General features: G+C 45.3%; 1 protein-coding gene across 2 annotated transcripts; it reads left to right on the plus strand.

Annotated features, from left to right (window-relative positions):
* Window positions 1-507: 507 nt before the first annotated feature.
* LOC129819560 (uncharacterized) lies at window positions 508-16,439 on the plus strand. 2 transcript variants are annotated; one of them, XM_055875913.1, is made up of 4 exons: window positions 508-1,050; window positions 1,492-5,856; window positions 10,985-11,198; window positions 14,046-16,439. In XM_055875913.1, exons 2-4 carry the CDS (start codon window positions 1,561-1,563, stop codon window positions 14,063-14,065), a joined length of 4,530 nt encoding a protein of 1,509 aa, XP_055731888.1. In that variant the 5' UTR covers window positions 508-1,050; window positions 1,492-1,560; the 3' UTR covers window positions 14,066-16,439. The 2 variants fall into 2 exon arrangements, with proteins under 2 accessions (XP_055731888.1, XP_055731887.1); XM_055875912.1 differs by having other exon boundaries at window positions 10,985-16,439.
* The last annotated feature ends 2,252 nt before the right edge of the window (window positions 16,440-18,691 follow it).

Raw genomic sequence — 18,691 nt, forward strand, 5'->3', positions numbered from 1 at the left:
TTTACTGTTGCATTTATACTTTTGTTCAGTGTATAATTTTATGGGTTTGTTATAGAAAAATATGTTCTAATAGGATTCTGATTGGGGTGACAAAATCCTACAAGTTTTAGCAAAAACCTATTGGTTCCAATCAGATTACTTTTGATTTCCAATAGGATTCCAATATGATTCTGATAGAGTTAATACAAAATCCTTGAGGATTGCCAAAATTATATAGGGTCCAATAGGATTACTTTTGATTCCCAATAGGAAAACACGTAATCCAATAGAATTCCAATAGGATTATGATACAGGTGACACAAAATCCTACAGGACTGCGAGAACCCTATAGGACCTAATATGATTACTTTCCATTTCAAATAGGAAAAAAGTTGTCCAATAGGATACCAATAGGATTCTGATAGAGGTGACACAAATCCTATAGGATTGTGAGAATCTGATAGGATTCTATTGGAAAAAATCACACATTTTTTGAATCGGGATTCCACCAGGGAAGACAGGTTGAAGCTTTTTACATCACCTCGGATAATATGCATCATCTCAACCCTCATGTTCTGGCTGAGGGGACCCCCTTCTCTCCTTCTTTCCTCTCTCTCTCTCTCTTCCAATTAGAGGACCGGAGGGATGAGGGAGTGACCGGCAGACAGGAGTCTTCTTTAAACGCCTCTTCTTAGGTCGGCCATTATGGTGTGTGCCACTAACTCCCCTGATGGAATGAAATGTAATTAGTGGATTACAGTAGTCGGACAGCACTGCAGTTGGGGAACATTTACTACCAATGGAGGTGTTTTAAATTGATATGCTCTAATTCACAGTGTAGTCGTCATTAGATAATCGAGCTTCATGAACATTATTAATCCTGACTTTTCGACAACATCGATTAAATCAAGTATATCGGAAAGCTTTAGCTAGAGACCAGTCCTCCAGTTGGGGCTTTGAACGCATTAAGAACAACGGGTGGCGCACAATCGCCCTTCATTCAGAAGATGACTACTCTCAAACCAACACAGAAGGGGATATAAAGCATTACTGCGGAATACCAAGGATTTGGTAAGTTTGGAAAATGATTTTTGAACATTCTTTGCGTGCACGCCTAAAAACGAGGAGTGTTTTAATTGGGGTGAACGCTTGGCTTGCAAATGTATAGCTGCGTGCAGACCAGAGGCATAGTTTGCATGTTATTCTAAACGACAGCACTAAACTATCCGTCCATGGGATGTTTTATGAATAGAGAAAGTAACCATCAGGGGAGGATGACGCCTGTGTAAAATGTCATCCAGTAAATAGGCTACGTAGCCTCTACACATGATGTCCTAGAAAGTACAAAGCAGGCCTATTAATAGGCAACATTTCAATAAAAAGTCTATTCTGATTTGAAAGCAAAGGGAAGCACACATTTTTCTCCAGTTCTCTATGATCAGTTTGAAAGGGAATATGCTATACAATTTAAATCACAACATATGTTTATTATATATGTGTCCTTTTTGGCAGACCTGTTGCCAGAGCGTTAAAAGAAAGGAAGATTAGGCAACTTGCCAAAAGCAAGACCTCTTCTCTGTTATGTCTGTCTCCTCTTTACCGGAATGGAAACAACTCCTGCTGGAACGAAAGAGGAGGGAGGAGGAGGAGCGAGAGAAGAGAGAAAAAGAGGAGGGGGACAAACTCGCCAGCATGCCTTCCTGGAAGCGAGGGATCATCCAGAGGAGGAAAATGAAACAGGAGAGTTTTGGGGACAAGGAGAGGGAGAGCCCCCTCCAAGTCAAGGAGGGCAGGTCCTCCTCTGATCCTGCGAGTGACCTGGACAGCTCTACACTAGTGCAGCTGGAAAGTGAACCACCACTCAGCCCAGACATCACAGGGCCTTGGCTGGATGAAGAGGTTAAACCGCAGAGTCTGGTGTTAAAGGAGACCATCATCCCTGTTGGACACAACTCATTCATTTGCACACATGGCGGATGGAGGAGGGGAAGAGAAGCAGAGAGGGCTGGGGAAATGGGCCACGAGAAAAGGAATGAGGAGGAAAGGGAGAAAGAAAGATGCCACGTCAAAGGTCATGATGGAGAGTCTGGGAAGGGAAGAGATATAGAAATACAAATAGAGCGATACAGGGAACGGAGTGGGGGCAGAGAAAGGGACAGAAGTGCCAGGAGAGAGGCGAGCCGGGATACTGTGAGGGACAGGGAAATGGATTGCCCGAGGGGGAGAAAAGAGGAGGAGAGGGAGGAGGGAACCCCCAAGTACCCCTATCCACTAGTCCCAGGCCTTCGTACCATCAGAGCAGACAACATCATCATTATTGAACAGGACAGAAAGGGAAGTGATGAAAGGAGAGGTAGAAGGAGAGAGTCAGAGAGGGAGAGGGAGGTGATGGAAGAGGAGCAGGAAAATAGAGATGTAACGATGGACCTCAAGGAGTTTCTGGCTGGTGGAGGGAGTGTCACAGAGATCCGAGCATCAGAAATTTTGATCATTAAACCCTTAGCTGGCACTGAGGACTCAAGAAGTGTAGGTCTAAAAAGGACAGGCAGGGAAGGAGATGGAGAAAGAGGGAGAGATGCAAAGTGCAATAAAGATGGAGGGAAGGACTGTGAGCGGCAGCTGGAGAGAGAGGTGGCATGGTTGATGATGAAAGATAAAGAGAGGGAAAACTTGAGGGAGAAAGACCGACCACGGACACAAGTTGCTTCTTCAGAAAAAGAGGATAGGAGATATGGTGACACAGATGACAGTATCCACAACGAGAGAGGAGTTAGGGTGAGTGAGCTGCTGAGTAAATTTGGGGAGCATACAAAGAAATTCAGAAAACATCCAAAACCCCCGTCCCGGTCTAAAAGCTCAGAGTGTTTCATCCGGCCTGGCAGGGACAGAGAAAGGTTTTGTCTGGATGAGGACGATGATGGAGACAGGAGAGGGGAGGAGAAACATGCAGGATTCAGGGGTGTGCCCAAGCGGTCATTCAGTTTCTCTGACCAGGTGATATGCGCAAAGGAGAACGGCATACAGGATGAGGGGAACCATGACAGGAAGGTGGTGGAGAGGACATATTCAGACAGGAGGGTGGCAGGAAGGGGAGATGTAGTGGAGGGGGAATGGTCAGAGAGAGGAGGCAAGCAGGGGTGCTGGACCTGTCTTTCAGATAAAAAGCGGGCAGGGAAGCATAGAGAGGGATGCATAAAAGCAGACAGGGCGGTAGGGGGACAGCATGAGAGACAGCCTGCTTTGGAAAGTAACGCCGGAAAAGAGACTGACCGTTGGCTCGAGAGAGTAACAGGAGTGGAGTTAGATTTTAGTAACAAGGGGACAGAGGAACTAACAGAGAATATGTATGGGGAGGTAGGGTTTACAATGGCCTCAGTTAAAAACACAGAGGCCTCATTTGCGCGAAGAGTGCCCATCAAACATGATGGGCGAGAGAGAGCAGTGGGAAGAGAGGTAAGGCAAACAAGAGAAGAAAGCGAGAGAGGGATGGACAGGGCGAGGAGCAAAGAGAGAGAGGGGGTGGGTGGAAGACAGGCAGAACCTCAAGTGCGGGAGAGAAGGGGGTCAGACTTTAGGAGAGGATTAGATTCTAGGGACATGACGAGGGTATCAGAAGTAAGGGACTGCACAATTTCAGTTGAGACCACTCAGCAAAACTGTGTGATCACCCTCTCCGTAGACAGAGCCAGTCCTCCTCAGTCGGTCGATAGTCATTACAAACACGTGTCAGCTTTTACAGAGTGCTCATCAACCTTGCTCAGCACTGTGGCACATAAAGGAACAGACTGGCATAGTAGTCAAGGAGCACCGGGGTACCATTCAACCCAGTCCCCACTGTCACAGCACACAGAGGATCTTATCAACAAGATAGAGAGAGTGGGGGGGAAAGTGAATGAACGTGACAATCACAAAGGGACCCAAACCTCGATGCAGGATAGCAAAGGCGTGATGAGGGAGCACACAGAGACTGAGAGAGGGAGCAAAGCTTATAGGGAGCCAGGTGAGGTAAGCAAGGACATCACACATCCACCTGGTGCACACTTGCACAGTCATGTTTATCCCAAAAGGTCCGTTCAGGAAGTGACCCCTAAGTGTCCTAAGTCTCCAAAGCGCGTTGCCTCAGTTGGAATCCCTCCAATGCCACTTGAGATACACATACCCAGAACAGTGTTCTATGGTGTGGGGGAGGCCAGCCTCCAAAGCGAATACGACCAGAGCTGCGAAGGAGAGGGAGGGAAAGGTGTGGAGGGGAAGGACAGTTGGAGGATCGCCAAGCCCTTGTCTCGCATCGAATCCTTGCGAGAGAAAATCCAACAGAGAGAGAGGGTGAGGCTGAGGAACATGGAGGGAGTGGCAACGACGGGGGATGATGGAGATGCGACTGAGGGGACAGAAAAGGCTGGGACTAGAAGGACTAGAAAAGCTTCAAGTTCAGACTGGTGTGAGGAAGGAGAGATGGGGAAGGAAATGAAGCGAGAGAGACAGAGACAGGAAGGCTCTGCACCGCAGACAACATCCACTCAGTTTGACGTCACACAGGAAGTGAGCGTGTCGAAAGCCGTCTCCCAGCTTCCTGTTCCTCTCTTGTTCTCGCAAGCTGTCAAAGGAGAGAAAGAAACCGGGGGGATCTCCATCGCAGCCTGTGAAGTAGCCTTGTTCAGCTCTCACACGACTGAGAGAGGGGAAGATCCAACCAAACATGTACTAGCGGAGTTACGGTGCGACAGGGGTCGGCAGAGGAAACAGAACAGCGGAGGCAGAGGAGGTAGAGGAGAAGAAGGAGAGGATAAACTCTCGGAGGAAGAGTACAGGCTGCATTATCTGCCTCCTTCACACTCTCCCGCACCCCTAGACTCGCTCTCCCACTCTCTGCTTCACCCTCCCTCTCTTGCTGAGATGAGCCGGATCTATAACTTGAAAACGGTGGGGTCCAGGACGGCGGTGTGCATGAGTGACAGGACCGTGGATAGGCCTATCCCATCACACACTCCGAAGGTACAGTCCCACATATCTGCAGAACAACAGGAGCCATGCAGTCCAGAGAGATCAGTTGGGAGGCTGATACAGAAGCAGCTGTGGGGTGGTGGTGGGGCATCTGGGAATAAAGCCTCTTCCAGCCATGAGACGTCCGGACTTCAGACTGCACAGTGTCAGGTGGAGCAACTTCAGTTGCGAGAACAACAGGAAGTACAGAGACTATCACATGACGACAACGCAGCACGGCCGTCTTTTGGACAAAATAATCATTTGAAAGATAAAGAGTCTAAAGCTCAGCAAAGCCCTAGGATATCACACAACCAGCCTAATAAGGAACCTCAGCAGACGCATCCGAGGCAAAAGGACCAGCAAACAATCCTAAGTCCCAGAAAATCTCAGTCCAATCTGCAACTGCACTCTGAAAGGCCTCCTCAACCCAAGCAGGCCCAGTCCAACCAACCCAAACAGACCCAATCCATTACCATCAACTCCAGATCTCTCCTGACCCCCTCTCCTGAGAACTCATTACACCCAGACCAGGGAGTCCCAACCCCCCCATCAGCTTCGCCATCCCAGTCCCCCTCCATCTCTCCCTCCCCTTCCCCTTCTCCGACCCATTTCACCATCAGAAGCCTCTCTGGAGGCCAGCAGGTCAAGAGGGGCACCACCATCACCATCACCCCCAGGAAGCCTGTTGGAGGGGCAGCCGTGGAAGCAGTTTCAGTATCCTCGGGACCCCTGGCCAATACGTCTGCCCAGTCCCAGATGCCTGTCCTAACCGAGGAAGTAGAGAGAGGCAAGAAGAGGTACCCCACCGCGGAGGAGATCGAAGTGATCGGTGGGTATCAGAACCTGGACAAGTCCTGCCTGGTCAAGACTTCCAAAGCATCTCCCAAAGGGGTGAGTGTAGACTGCCTTTTTAGCATATTGCAGCCCGTGCACTACAAATTGCATTGATGATGTATCGCATCTTGTAGTGGCGATCATGGATCCCATCATCTAAGGTTGTGTTTAATAAAGACCCAATTGGTAAAAAAAATATGTTAAAAAAATAGCAGAAAATGGCTTGAATAGACCATCACCATGTTATGGGATAAGTTGTCACACTCATAACGGTGACTGTCCTACTTGCTTCCATTTGAACCTTTTTATCACCGGTCCCCAGAATGCCGCCCCCCCCCCCCCCCCCCCCCCCCACACACACTATCATGTAGAATCCCCTTTCGCTGGCATTTGGAACATCCTGTCTGGTTGAACTGAGGAGTTAGAGCACGTCGACTGAGCAAAGCCTGTTAAAGCCTTATCAAGCATGACATCATGATTCCAAGTTGTAAAGTAGCCTACTAGTAGCAGTGGCTGTGTGGTCTCATTTACTAGTAGACTAATTATAAACCCTTTAGAAATCATTTGTTAGGGTTAACCGTAATGTATAGAATTACCAGTCACTTTCAAATTATCCTTCATGTAACACTTGGGGCCAGGAGGGGTAGAGAGGAAATCACACCGACAACTAGAGCCACCCCTCCTCCTCCCCCCGTATCTCTTTCGGTCTGTCTGACCGGAGGTTTTGCAGAGATGAGGTGTGTGGGTTGTGAATCAGTCATCACTTGTTTCTCTTTCATATAGAAAAGACGAGTAATCTCACAAAAGTTTTCAAGTTTGTTTTTAACATTGCGTCCCCTTTTCGTTGAAAACATTTTGGAGCCATAGCCTGTTGGAGACAGGATGCTTCCGGGTACCATTTCAGACACAGAAGAGTCTTTTAGAGTACTGTAATTAGGACGCCCGCATAACAAAGTGGCTCATCAGGGCAGAACTAAAGACAAGGATGGCAGTCTCCCCACACAAATAGAGCAAGAGCTTTAGAGTGGGGGAGCCTGGTACAGTCTGTTTATAGCGTAAGTTAGACCAGAATGTGCATATTTAGAGCAATTACTATATACAGTATACCTATTGTTATATACTTAAAGGTGTATGGTTTATGTACTGTACTTTACTCAGGCAGCATGACCTTTAGTATAAAGCACGTTGCTATTCTACTTTGCCTATCAGCCTCTTGTTTCCTTTTGTTTTCTGTCCATAATGTAAGATGCTACACAGTTCCCGAACTGCGTCACACCATTATATCGCAGGTTACTTCCTCTGCCAGATCCTGTCTTTCAATGAGTCCGCCGTTGTTCGCCTTCCCGACAAGTCTTCCTTTGTATTTTCCTGTTTCTGCTGAGTTTGTTTGGCTGCATTGGAATTTTGGCAAACGTTGACCTATTGGCATATAGCAGCGTTTGCAGGGTAGGAACGAAATGAATAGTCTCGCGATGCCAATGCCATCCTTTCGAGGCTTATTCAAATATGGGAATGAATGATAACACCTCAAATGAAAAAGAACTAACTTGTTCATTTAGCAATGGCACTATAGTTGAGGAAGCTCTCGCCATGTTTATTGGGTCGTTTTTGTGCAACATTGACTATTGACGCTGTCCTACTGTAACCTCATTTCCAATTGATACTTTTTCAACTGGGGTCATCAAGCCCAATTTTGGTGCGACTGAGGAGGAACAGCCTCTCATTTGTCAGTGAAAGAGGAGGGTGGGATTAAACAGAAGTGTAGTGAGGGGAAACTCAACAACTTTGTGATTCCCTAGCTGACACTGCCTGTCTGAGTCCCTGGTCAAAACTAGTGCACTTTACAGAAAAACGGGTGACATTTTGGATGCCTTCACTGGATATTTGCTCTCGTTTCCTCTTTCAGGCCTGCTCACTTCCTCTGAATGATAGAGACAGAGAAATAGCAAATATAGGGGAGAGTGGGGTAAGTTGAGCCAAGCAGTTAGTTGAGCCACCCCTTGTTTCTAAGAAACCATACACAAGATGAATCATGTGACCAAATATTTAGGAAGAGGTCATCATTTCATGGAGTCTATGAAGGAAGAAACCACATGGAAAATGAAACCAGATGAAAAATTAAGATTTTCACAAACTCAAATTAATATATTGTGTTGTAGGTTTCATGAGGCTTGTATCTAAACCAAATGTTAGAGTTTTAAGATTGTTTTATACATCAGTTGGGGTCTTTATACGCTACAATATGAGGTCCTAAACCTAGCATGAAAGTGCCTCCTAGCTGTGTGGGCTAATATATAGTCGTCAAAATGTTTGCCTTGGGATAAGTTGAGCCAATGGCCATGGAGTAAGTCAGGGTTTCCCAAACTCAGTCCTCTGGACCCAAAGGGGTTCATGTTTTGGTTTTACCCCTACCTACAAATCTGATTCAATTAATCAAAGCTTGATGATGAGTTCATTATTTGAATCAGCTGTGTAATGCTAGGGGGGAAAAAACAAAACGTGCACCCCTGTTGTCCCCAGGACAGAGTTTGGGAAACGCTGGGGTAAGTTGAGCCAATGGCCACCAAGCCCCATTCAAATGATGATTACATTTTGCCAGTTTTATGCATAGTATTTTTGCCATGTGTCATGCATATGAACTAAAGATAGTGCATTTTTATTGTGACAGAGCAGACATCATCATGCCCCATGTTTACAAACGTAAACAAGCAGGGGTGTAGCCCCTCCTTGAGGTTCTTGAGAGTTCAGACATGGAATTGAGAGAAGGGAAAAAGTCAATTCGAGCAGCAGCAAGGGATGAAAACATTTGACTGAATGACACTGAAGAGGTACATTGACAAAAAAAGAAATGTACCTGTTCGAAAGAGAGGCTATGATAGAGTAGCAGAGGCACACAAGGTCTTATCTGATGACACGGAGTCTGAGATGATGAACATATCAAGATTCTCACGGACCAGTTTCATGGGCTGAGTAGCCTCAAATGCAGAGAACTTGCCTACGAATTGGCACATCGAAACAACATCCCTGTCCCAGACAAGTGGTCAAGAAATGGGAGGATAAGTGACATTGAACAGAGAGATCTATATCTGAATGTAGGTATACATTTAGGATATACAATATACCACTCCCCCATTTCATTAATTAAACTTTGACCTACCAGCACCTTCACCCACTTACCTCAAGGCTGCTCAACTTACCTGTCACTATGCTCAAGAGACCACTTTATTTGGACAAGCTATGTTTTCAAAACTGTTATGTTTACATTCATTCAGATTATTTCCAGGGATACAAAACATCCTGAAATATATAGATATCTTTGTTAGAAAGAATACCATATTTCCCTTGACGTAGTGACGCTGAATGTAAAAAACGTCTCATCATACCCCGATCTCCCCTAAAGACACTGGTTTTGAGTGAATAAATTATGCAGGGTTGTTTATTAATAGACTATGATACAGAATGTGGATTATGACAAAGTATCACCCTCTGTAACTGAATGGACATACTCTGACCGAAATCATCCAAAGATATCCAAACCTAATTGTTGGGATATATTTGGATGATTATTTGGATCATTCACCTGAATGAATCTCACCCACTCAGTCCACACTGAGTAATGAGAAAACCCCCAAGAATCGTTTCTTTGGTATCTGTTCGGCACCAAATCCTGTAATGTACTCCTCCTAGCTGTTAAGCACAGATCTCCTTTACTATAGTCGTCCTGCCGTAACTCTTCCATAGCCTATTGGTGTTTCCTGGCCACCTGTTGCTCACGTTGCTGTCCTTGAGACTGTTTGCCGTCAGCTCCTCCGAGCAACAGCATCATCTCACAGAGGGGGATGACTTATGCTCTCCTCCTCATCCTCGGTCAGATCTTTTCTCTCCACCCTCTTCAATCCCTAGGCTCCCTTGGCACATCTATTTCTCTCAAACTAGACCAAGGTACCATTCTCGTCGACAGTGGCTGCCCCACATCCTGTGTAAGACATTTTTTCGAGTATTCGTAAAGGTTCCCGGTGTGACTATTTTATTTTTATTTAACCTTTATTTAACTAGGCAAGTCATTTAAGAACAAAGTCTTATTTACAATGACGGCCTACCCCGGCCAAACCCAGACAACGCTGGGCCAATTGTGCGCCACCCTATGGGACTCCCAATCACGGCCGGATGTGATACAGCCTGGATTCGAACCAGGGACTGTAGTGACACCTCTTGCACTGAGATGCAGTGCCTTAGACTGTGTGCCACTTGGGAGCAGCGATTGACACAGTGCGCCTCCTTTCTTCCTCATTCTCTCTCTCTGGTTCTCTGTCTGTCCTCCATGCTCTCCCCTGCTGTGTTAGCCTGGGTTAATCAGTTCAGTAAGGGATTAGCCTCCTGGGCCTGAGCTTCATTCGTCTAACTTCTCTCACACCAGTTTATTATCAGGAGTGTGTGGGCAGTCAGTCTGTTGTGAATATAAATGTACTACACCGACCTATAATATAATGTACTATAACGACCTACACATACATCCCAGGAGCCAGGTTTTACTTCCTGTTGGGTCCAGGTGTCACGATCTTCATAAAGATGAGACCAAGGCGCAGCGTGAGTAGAGTTCCACATATTTTTAATAAATCGAAACTCACCAAAACAAATAAAGAACAAACGAAACGTGACGCTACTGGTATGCACTCAGGCAACTCAATGTAGACAAGATCCCACAATACAAACGAGGAAAATGGCGACCTAAATATGATCCCCAATCAGAGACATCGATAAACAGCTGTCTCTGATTGGGAACCATATCAGGCCAACATAGACATACAAAACCCCTAGACATACAACACCCCTAGACATACAAAAACCCTAGACATACAAAACTAGCGTACCCACCCTAGTCACACCCTGACCTAACCAAAACGCAGTGTCCTTGCTAAGTAAACAAACTGTAGGTTACACACATTTTTGTCAGGGAAGGTCCGACTCAGTACAACCTAATTATGTCGTTTTTATGGGTGCCTTCACCATCTCCCTTTCAATTGAAATAAGGGCAACACTGAAAGTAAAGGTTATTTTTTGTTATTGTTCTTGAAGCATGTCCATCCTTATTATTATAACACTGCAATGTGGTCAGGCTGTCTGTAAGGGTGTGGCTCATTTGTGTAAGCCTCTCTCCTGTGTCTGTCTTGTTTTCCCCCTCCAGGGGAAGGTGTGCTTCGACGAGACCCAGCTGGAGCAGGTGTGTGAGTACCCATCAGAGACCTCCATGTTTGACTCCACCCACTACCCCTTACTTGGTCAGGAAAAAGGGAGGGAGGAGGAGGTGCAGGAGGAAGAGGAGGAGGAGAGCGGAGTGCTTGTGTCCAGGAGCAGCAGGAATGTGGGAGCAGCGGCTGGCCTGAGAGTGCTGAGAGTGGGTCAGTATATGTCACTTCCTTACAAATACACTACATGACCAAAAGTATGGGCATTAATATGGAGTTGGTCCTCCCTTTGCTGCTATAACAGCCTCCACTCTTCTGGGTAGGCTTTTCACTAGATGTTGGAACATTGCTGCAGGGACTTGCTTCCATTTAGCCACAAGAGCGTTAGTGCGGTCGGGCACTGATGTTGAAGGATTAGGCCTGGCTCGCAGACGGCGTTCCAATTCATTCCAAAGGTTTTCGATGGGGTTGAGGTCGGGGCCCTGTGCAAGCCAATCAAGTTCTGCCACACCGATCTCAGCATTTTTGTATGAACCTTGCTTTATGCACAGGGGCATTGTCATGTTGAAACAGGAAAGAGCCTTCCCCAAACTCTTGCCACAAAGTTAGAAGCACAGAATCGTCTAGAATGTCATTATATGCTGTAGCGTTAAAATGACCATTCACTAGAATTAAGGGGCCTAGCCCGAACCGTGAAAAACGGCCCCAAACCATTATTTTTCCTCCACCTAACTTTACAGTTGGCACTATGCATTGGGTCAGGTAGCGTTCTTCTGGCATCTGCCAAACCCAGATGTATTCATCGGACTGCCAGATGGTGAAGCATGATTAATGACTGCAAGCTCTACACCACTCCAGCCAACGCTTGGAATTGCACATGGTGATCTTAGGCTTGTGTGTGGCTGCTCAGCCATTGATACCCATTCCATGAAGCTCCTGACGAAAAGACGTTGCTTCCAGTATCAGGAATCAAGGTAAGATGCAGACACGTCGAATTGACAAGGGTTTAATATTCCAACAGGGGCAGGCAATAGACAGGTCAAGGTAGGGGCCAGTAAACCAGAGGTGGGGCAACAGTACCGGACGGCGGGCAGGCTCAGGGTCAGGGTAGGCAGAGGTCAACAATCCAGAAGTGGGGCAAAGGTACAGGTCAGCAGGCAGGCTCAGCGTCAGGGGCAGGCAGAGTGGTCAGGCAGGCGGGCTCAGAGTCAGGACAGGCAAGGGTCAAAACCAGGAGGGCGAGAAAAAGGAGAGACTGGAAAGAACAGGAGCTGAGAAAAAACGCTGGTTGACTTGACAAACAAGACGAACTGGCAACAGACAAACAGAGAACACAGGAGACAAAGGGCTGTGAGACATAGGTTTGACTCTGGACACATGAAAGGTGGGATGTATACGAAGAGTACTGGGCAACAGAAGATTAACAGCAGAGGGGCTAATAATCTTGAAGATGGGAAATCTCCAAGAGGGCACAGAACACCTTCCAGAACCGGGACAAGAACTGAGGCCCCCAGTCGGAGACCATGTCCGCGGGCAGTCCATGGATCCAGAAGAGGTGCTGCACCATGAACTGGGCCGTCTCCTTGACCGAGGGTAGTTTAGGGAGAGTGATGTAGTGAGCGACCTTGGAAAACCGATCAACCACAGTCAGGATGGCAGTGTTGCCCTCAGACGGGGGAAGACCCATGACGAAATCCAGGGATATGTGGGACCAGGATCGGTGAGGGGCAGGCAGTGGTTGCAGAAGACCAGCCGGCGCTTGCCGAGAAGCGCCGTTTTGAGCAGAGGCCGTACAGGCATATACAAACGCGGCGACATCCGGAACCATCGTTGGCCACCAAAAGCGTTGTCGCACGAAGGCCAGGGTCCGATGGGACCCCTGGTGGCAGGCAAGCCTGGAGGAATGGGCCCACTCCAGGACAGCAGAGCGGACAGCGTCAGGCACAAACATCCAGTTATCAGGGCCCCCCCCAGGGTTCGGCTGGGACCGCTGCGCCTCTCAGACCTGTTTCCCTATACCCCAGTTGAGTGCCGTGACCAAGCACGAGGTGGGATTCCAAGCACTCTACGCTTGTTCCCACACGGCAGTAGCCCAGGTGAGAGCCCTCCCGGTCATCAGCGTGATGAGGTAGGCTATCTAGGAGCGGTCTGAGGGGAAGGAGGAGGGCTGAAGCTTGAAGACGAGGACACACTGATCTAGGAACGCCCGACAGGTGCTCGGCTCTCCATTGAAGCATTCCAAAGGAGGTAAGTGGGGCTCCCGAGAAGGTGGAGTGAACGATGAGACAGCGCTGCTAGTACTTTGCGGCTGAGCCGTTGTTGCTCCCAGACATTTCCACTTCACAATAAAAGCATTTACAGTTGACCAGGGCAGCTCTAGCAGGGCAGAAATTTGACGAAGTGACTTGTTGGAAAACTGTGCCATGTTGAAAATCACTGAGCGCTTCAGTAAGGCCATTCTATGGCCAATATTTGTCTATGGAGATTGCATGGCTGTGTGCTCGATTTTAAACACCTGTCAGCAACGGGTGGTTGTCCAGTCATGAAATGTGGTTGTCCAGTCATGAAATGTGGTTGTCCAGTCATGAAATGTGGTTGTCCAGTCATGAAATGTGGTTGTCCAGTCATGAAATGTGGTTGTCCAGTCATGAAATGTGGTTGTCCAGTCTGAAATGTGGTTGTCCAGTCTGAAATGTGGTTGTCCAGTCATGAAACGTGGTTGTCCAGTCTGAAATGTGGTTGTCCAGTCATGAAATGTGGTTGTCCAGTCATGAAATGTGGTTGTCCAGTCATGAAATGTGGTTGTCCAGTCTGAAATGTGGTTGTCCAGTCATTAAATGTGGTTGTCCAGTCATGAAATGTGGTTGTCCAGTCTGAAATGTGGTTGTCCAGTCTGAAATGTGGTTGTCCAGTCATGAAATGTGGTTGTCCAGTCATGAAATGTGGTTGTCCAGTCTGAAATGTGGTTGTCCAGTCATGAAATGTGGCTGTCCAGTCTGAAATGTGGTTGTCCAGTCTGAATTGTGTCTCATAACTCCTCTTTATCTCTCTATTTTACAGATGAGTCTTGCCATCGGTAGACATCAGTCGGCTCGCCAAATTGCTCAAGTAGTGTGGTTAAGATTAGATTTTATCTTGCAATAAGACTTTTGTTTTCCTGTATTTTGTTTCTTTGAAATGATTCATTTAATGTTAGTAATCTTTTTTGATGTACAATGTTTTATTTTACATAGGATCAGGGACTATTGGTTTTGAATAAAAAATAACCGTTTTATGTAGTTTGTGAGATGATTGTGTAACGATGTGCGCTGAGAGTCAGGAAGCAAATTCAGGGAGTGAGTGTTTTAATAAATATATGCAACATAATACCAACCAAGAAACACGATCAATGCACAGACAAGAAACTGAAACAGAAACAATAACGCCTTGGGAAGGAACCAAAGGCAGTGACATATAGGGAACGTAATCAGGGAAGTGATGAGTCCAGGTGTGTCTGATGATGCGCAGGTCCGCGTAACGATGGTGACAGGTGCGCGCCATAACGAGCAGCCTGGTGACCAAGAGGCTGAAGAGGGAGCACACGTGACAGAATGGTGGAGCCTCAACTCCTCTATTTCAGTGTAAAAGTGTAAAGACAATATGAAAACATGGTACATATTGTAGCCTATAAGTTTTACTATATACACTTGTTGTATTTTTACTATCAGGTGTGTACTATTGGGTGATGATCACATGTCTATGCAAGTTAGTGGATTAGCTTAGTTCAACAACAAAACGTCTCTACTGTATATAAACTCTGCATCAGCACTGTAACGATTCACTGTGCATTCCAAATGACACTCTATTCCCGATAGGGCTCTGGACAAAAGTAGTGCACTAGAAAGGGATTAGAATGTCATTTTGGACGCATCCTCAATGATGCTAACAGTATATCATCTGGTCCCTGTGCCTGCTGGATTTGCTCATACAGATGATATAAGAACAGGTCATCTATAAGTCCAAGATGAATTTTGAGCCTTGTGAACACCCCTCATATGTAGTTTCTGGCAAACCATGGCTATATGTAACATCATGAGAATTCTGTTTTGTTCAATTACTGTTTCTGTTTGAACCACAAAATGGATTTCAGCTAGCCTTAATGCAGATTATTGAAAATACTGATGATACATTATGGAATAATCACCAATGCACATTATTATAATATATTTTTTTATTTTTCACTGTTTGCCCTTTAGTGGAATTAATGTGGTAGAATGAAAAAGAGTAGTATATCTACTGTATCTGTACTAATTTGACTGCATAGTTTTGAATGGAAAAGGTATTATGTTTGTGTCTCTGGTGTTGTTATGTGAGACTACAGCACATGGGTGATGTGGGTGAAAACAGGATTTAAGGGATGTTTACAACATTTAATCCATAGAAGGGTCCTTTGGAGGAAGGGTTGGTGACATATATTTGGCATTTGTATCTAAAAGCATAATTGAGAAATAATTCATCAAAGTTGGCATATTTATGAAATGTTGATCTGACACAGGTCTCTTTTAAGACTCCATTATGTTTTTCTGTAGGTGCTACAAAGCAAACATTGGTGTCATATGAAGCTTTACCACTTGCTCTGTAATATGAGTAGTATTTTGTTTTCAATAACAATTTTCTTGCATTAATTTATGAATACTGAAAAATAAGTGTTTTTTTTAATTTGGCAATTTTTTCTATATATTGTTGAACGTAATATATATACTCTATGGACATATCAAAGTTCTCTGCTACTTTTAGAGTTATTATCCAATTTGTAAGCATTAAGAACAGAGTGAATGTGAAAATTGATTCAAAATGGTTGCCCACTGCTGGTGATTTGCAGGATGTACAATATGTTGAAAGATTTGCCAAATATTTTTTTCTATATTCTATATTCTTGTTTATATTATATTCATTCATTCATGTAAGAAAATTGTTATTGAAATCAAAATACCAAAATACCAAAATATTTATAAGACACAGGTTTTTGTAGCACCTACATATGAAACATTATGGCGTCTTAAAGGAGGCCTGGGTAAGGCCAAAATGTCATAAATAGGACAACTTCGATTAAGTATTTCTCAATTCTGCTTTTAAACACAAATGTAAAATATATGTCAACCATCCTTCCTCCAAAGAAGCATTCTATGGATAAATGTTGTGAAAATCTCCCAAATCATGGTATTTTTTCATCCTGGTTTTGTGAGGAATCACCGACATCCCAAATAAGGGGACAAACGTTATAATGGCTCCATGGGATGCTGTAATCTCAATTTTAGATGAAAAATAATCTAAATTAAGAATATCGGATTTATGGTATATCTGATTTATGCTCCCACGTGTGCAATTTTAATATTTGGATTTATTCTGTTTTTATTGTGGTCGAAGAAGCTGGCTTCATGAGAGAAAAACATCAAATAAATTATTTGAAACCAATTGAAGTGTCATGATGGGTTGTGTAGACGTGACTATGCATACGTTTATGTTTCAAGGATATTTAGAGAGTATGTGATATTATCATGTCATGGTGGGACTTCTAGTGCACAAACGTGGCTGCATCGATGCAATGATTTACAATCACAGCACAGAGGTTACAGCCTGGCTGTCCAAACCAATGATGTATATAAATCCTGGATTACTGTTGCTATGTACTGACCAATGACAGGCTTTGAAGACACCGGTCAGCCTTATTGACACTCCTCCGAAAATAAGTCATCCACAGGAATGAATAGAATTCTCCACTATTTCAATTAAATGTTTAAATGACAAAATTAGATGTATTTCCGTATTTTGTGTGTTGTAGTACGGACAGTAACGTTAGTACTTTCAAAAACTCTACTTTAAGGAAAATGTTTTAATTTTTTTCTTAATTTTTTTTTTTTGGCTCTCATAATATAATTTAGAAGTATGCACTGAGTTGTCCGTAAAATAATAAACGTGTCAAAAACAAATGTAGACATTAATAAGTGCATTTCTATAGCTTCCAAAATATTTTTTACAATGGTGGTGGAGGGCCCAGATGGAGGCACGGTGGCTTCAGCACAGCACCCCCTGTCAGTCATCTAGTGCAGTGTTTAGGAAAAAAAGAAGTCCAATAGGATTCGATACAGGTGACACAAAATCTTGCCTGTTTCTGGACTTTGTACCCGCCTGCCTGACCATTCTGCCTGCCTTGACCATGAGCCTGTCTGCCATTCTGTACCTCCTGGACTCTGATCTGGTTTTGACCTTTTTGCCTGTCCACGACCATTCTCTACCCCTTTGGATTACTAAACATTGTAAGACTCCAACAATCTACCTCTTGTGTCTGCATTTGGGTCTTGCCTTGTGCCTTGAAAATGTGAGAATGCTATTCATTGACTACAGTTCAGCGTTCAATACCATAGTGCTCTCAATGCTCATCACTAAGGTCCCTGGGACTAAACACCTCCCTCTGCAATTGGATCCTGGACTTCCTGATGGGCCGCCTCCAAGTGGTAAGGGTAGGTAACAACACACCCGCCCCACTGATCCTCAACACGGGGGCCCCTCAGGGCTGCGTGCTCAGTCCCCTCCTGTACTCCCTGTTCACTCATGACTGCACGGCCAGGCACGACTCCAACACCATCATTAAGTTTGCCGATGACACAACAGTGGTGGGCCTGATCACCAGCAACAACGAGGCAGCCTATAGGGAGGAGGTCAGAGACCTGACTGTGTGGTGCAAGGACAACAACCTCTCCCTCAACGTGATCAAGACAAAGTAGATTATTGTGGACCACAGGAAAAGGAGAACCGAGCACGCCCCTATTCTCATCGACGGGGCTGTAGTGGAGCAGGTTGAGAGCTTCAAGTTCCTTGGCGTCCACCTCACCAACCAACTAACATAGTCGAAGCACACCAGGACAGTCGTGAAGAAAGCATGACAAAACCTATTCCCCCTCAGGAGACTGAAAATATTTGGCATGGGTCCTCAGATCCTCGAAAGGTTCTACAGCTGCACCACCGAAAGCATCCTGACAGGTTGCATCACTCGGGCGTCCAACCGCAAGGCACTATAGAGGGTAGTGCGTTCGGCCCAGTACATCACCGGAGCCAAGCTTCCTGCCATCCAGGACCTCTTTACCAGACGGTGTCAGAGGAAGGCCCTAGAAATTGTCAAAGACTCCAGCCACCCCAGTCATAGACTATTCTTTCTGCTACCTCATGGCAAGCGGTACCGGAGCACCAAGTCTAGGTCCAAGATGCTTCTAAACAGCTTCTACCCCCAAGCCATAAGACTCCTGAACATCTAATCAAATGGCTACCAAGACTATTTGCATTTTCCCCCTACACTATTGCTACTCTCTGCTATTATCTATGCACAATCACTTTAGTAGCTCTACCTACATGTACATATTACATCAACTAACCGGTGCACCTGCACGTTGACTCTGTACCGGACCCCCTGTATATAGCCTCGCTATTGTTATTTTACTGCTGCTCTTTAATTATTTCTCACTTTTATTTCTTACTTTTTTTCTCTATTTTCTTAACTGCATTGTTGTTTAAAACTTCTTCAGGATCGGTGGGTCCCCTGCAGGAAGTTGAGCTATCTTAGACTAATGTGATTAGCATGAGGATGTAAGTAACAAGAAAATTCCCAGGACATAGACATATATGATATTTGCAGAAAGCTTAAATTCTTGTTAATCTAACTCCACGGTCTA

Source organism: Salvelinus fontinalis, chromosome 22 (genome assembly GCF_029448725.1).
Source record: "Salvelinus fontinalis isolate EN_2023a chromosome 22, ASM2944872v1, whole genome shotgun sequence".
NCBI classification, from domain to species: Eukaryota; Metazoa; Chordata; class Actinopteri; order Salmoniformes; family Salmonidae; genus Salvelinus; species Salvelinus fontinalis.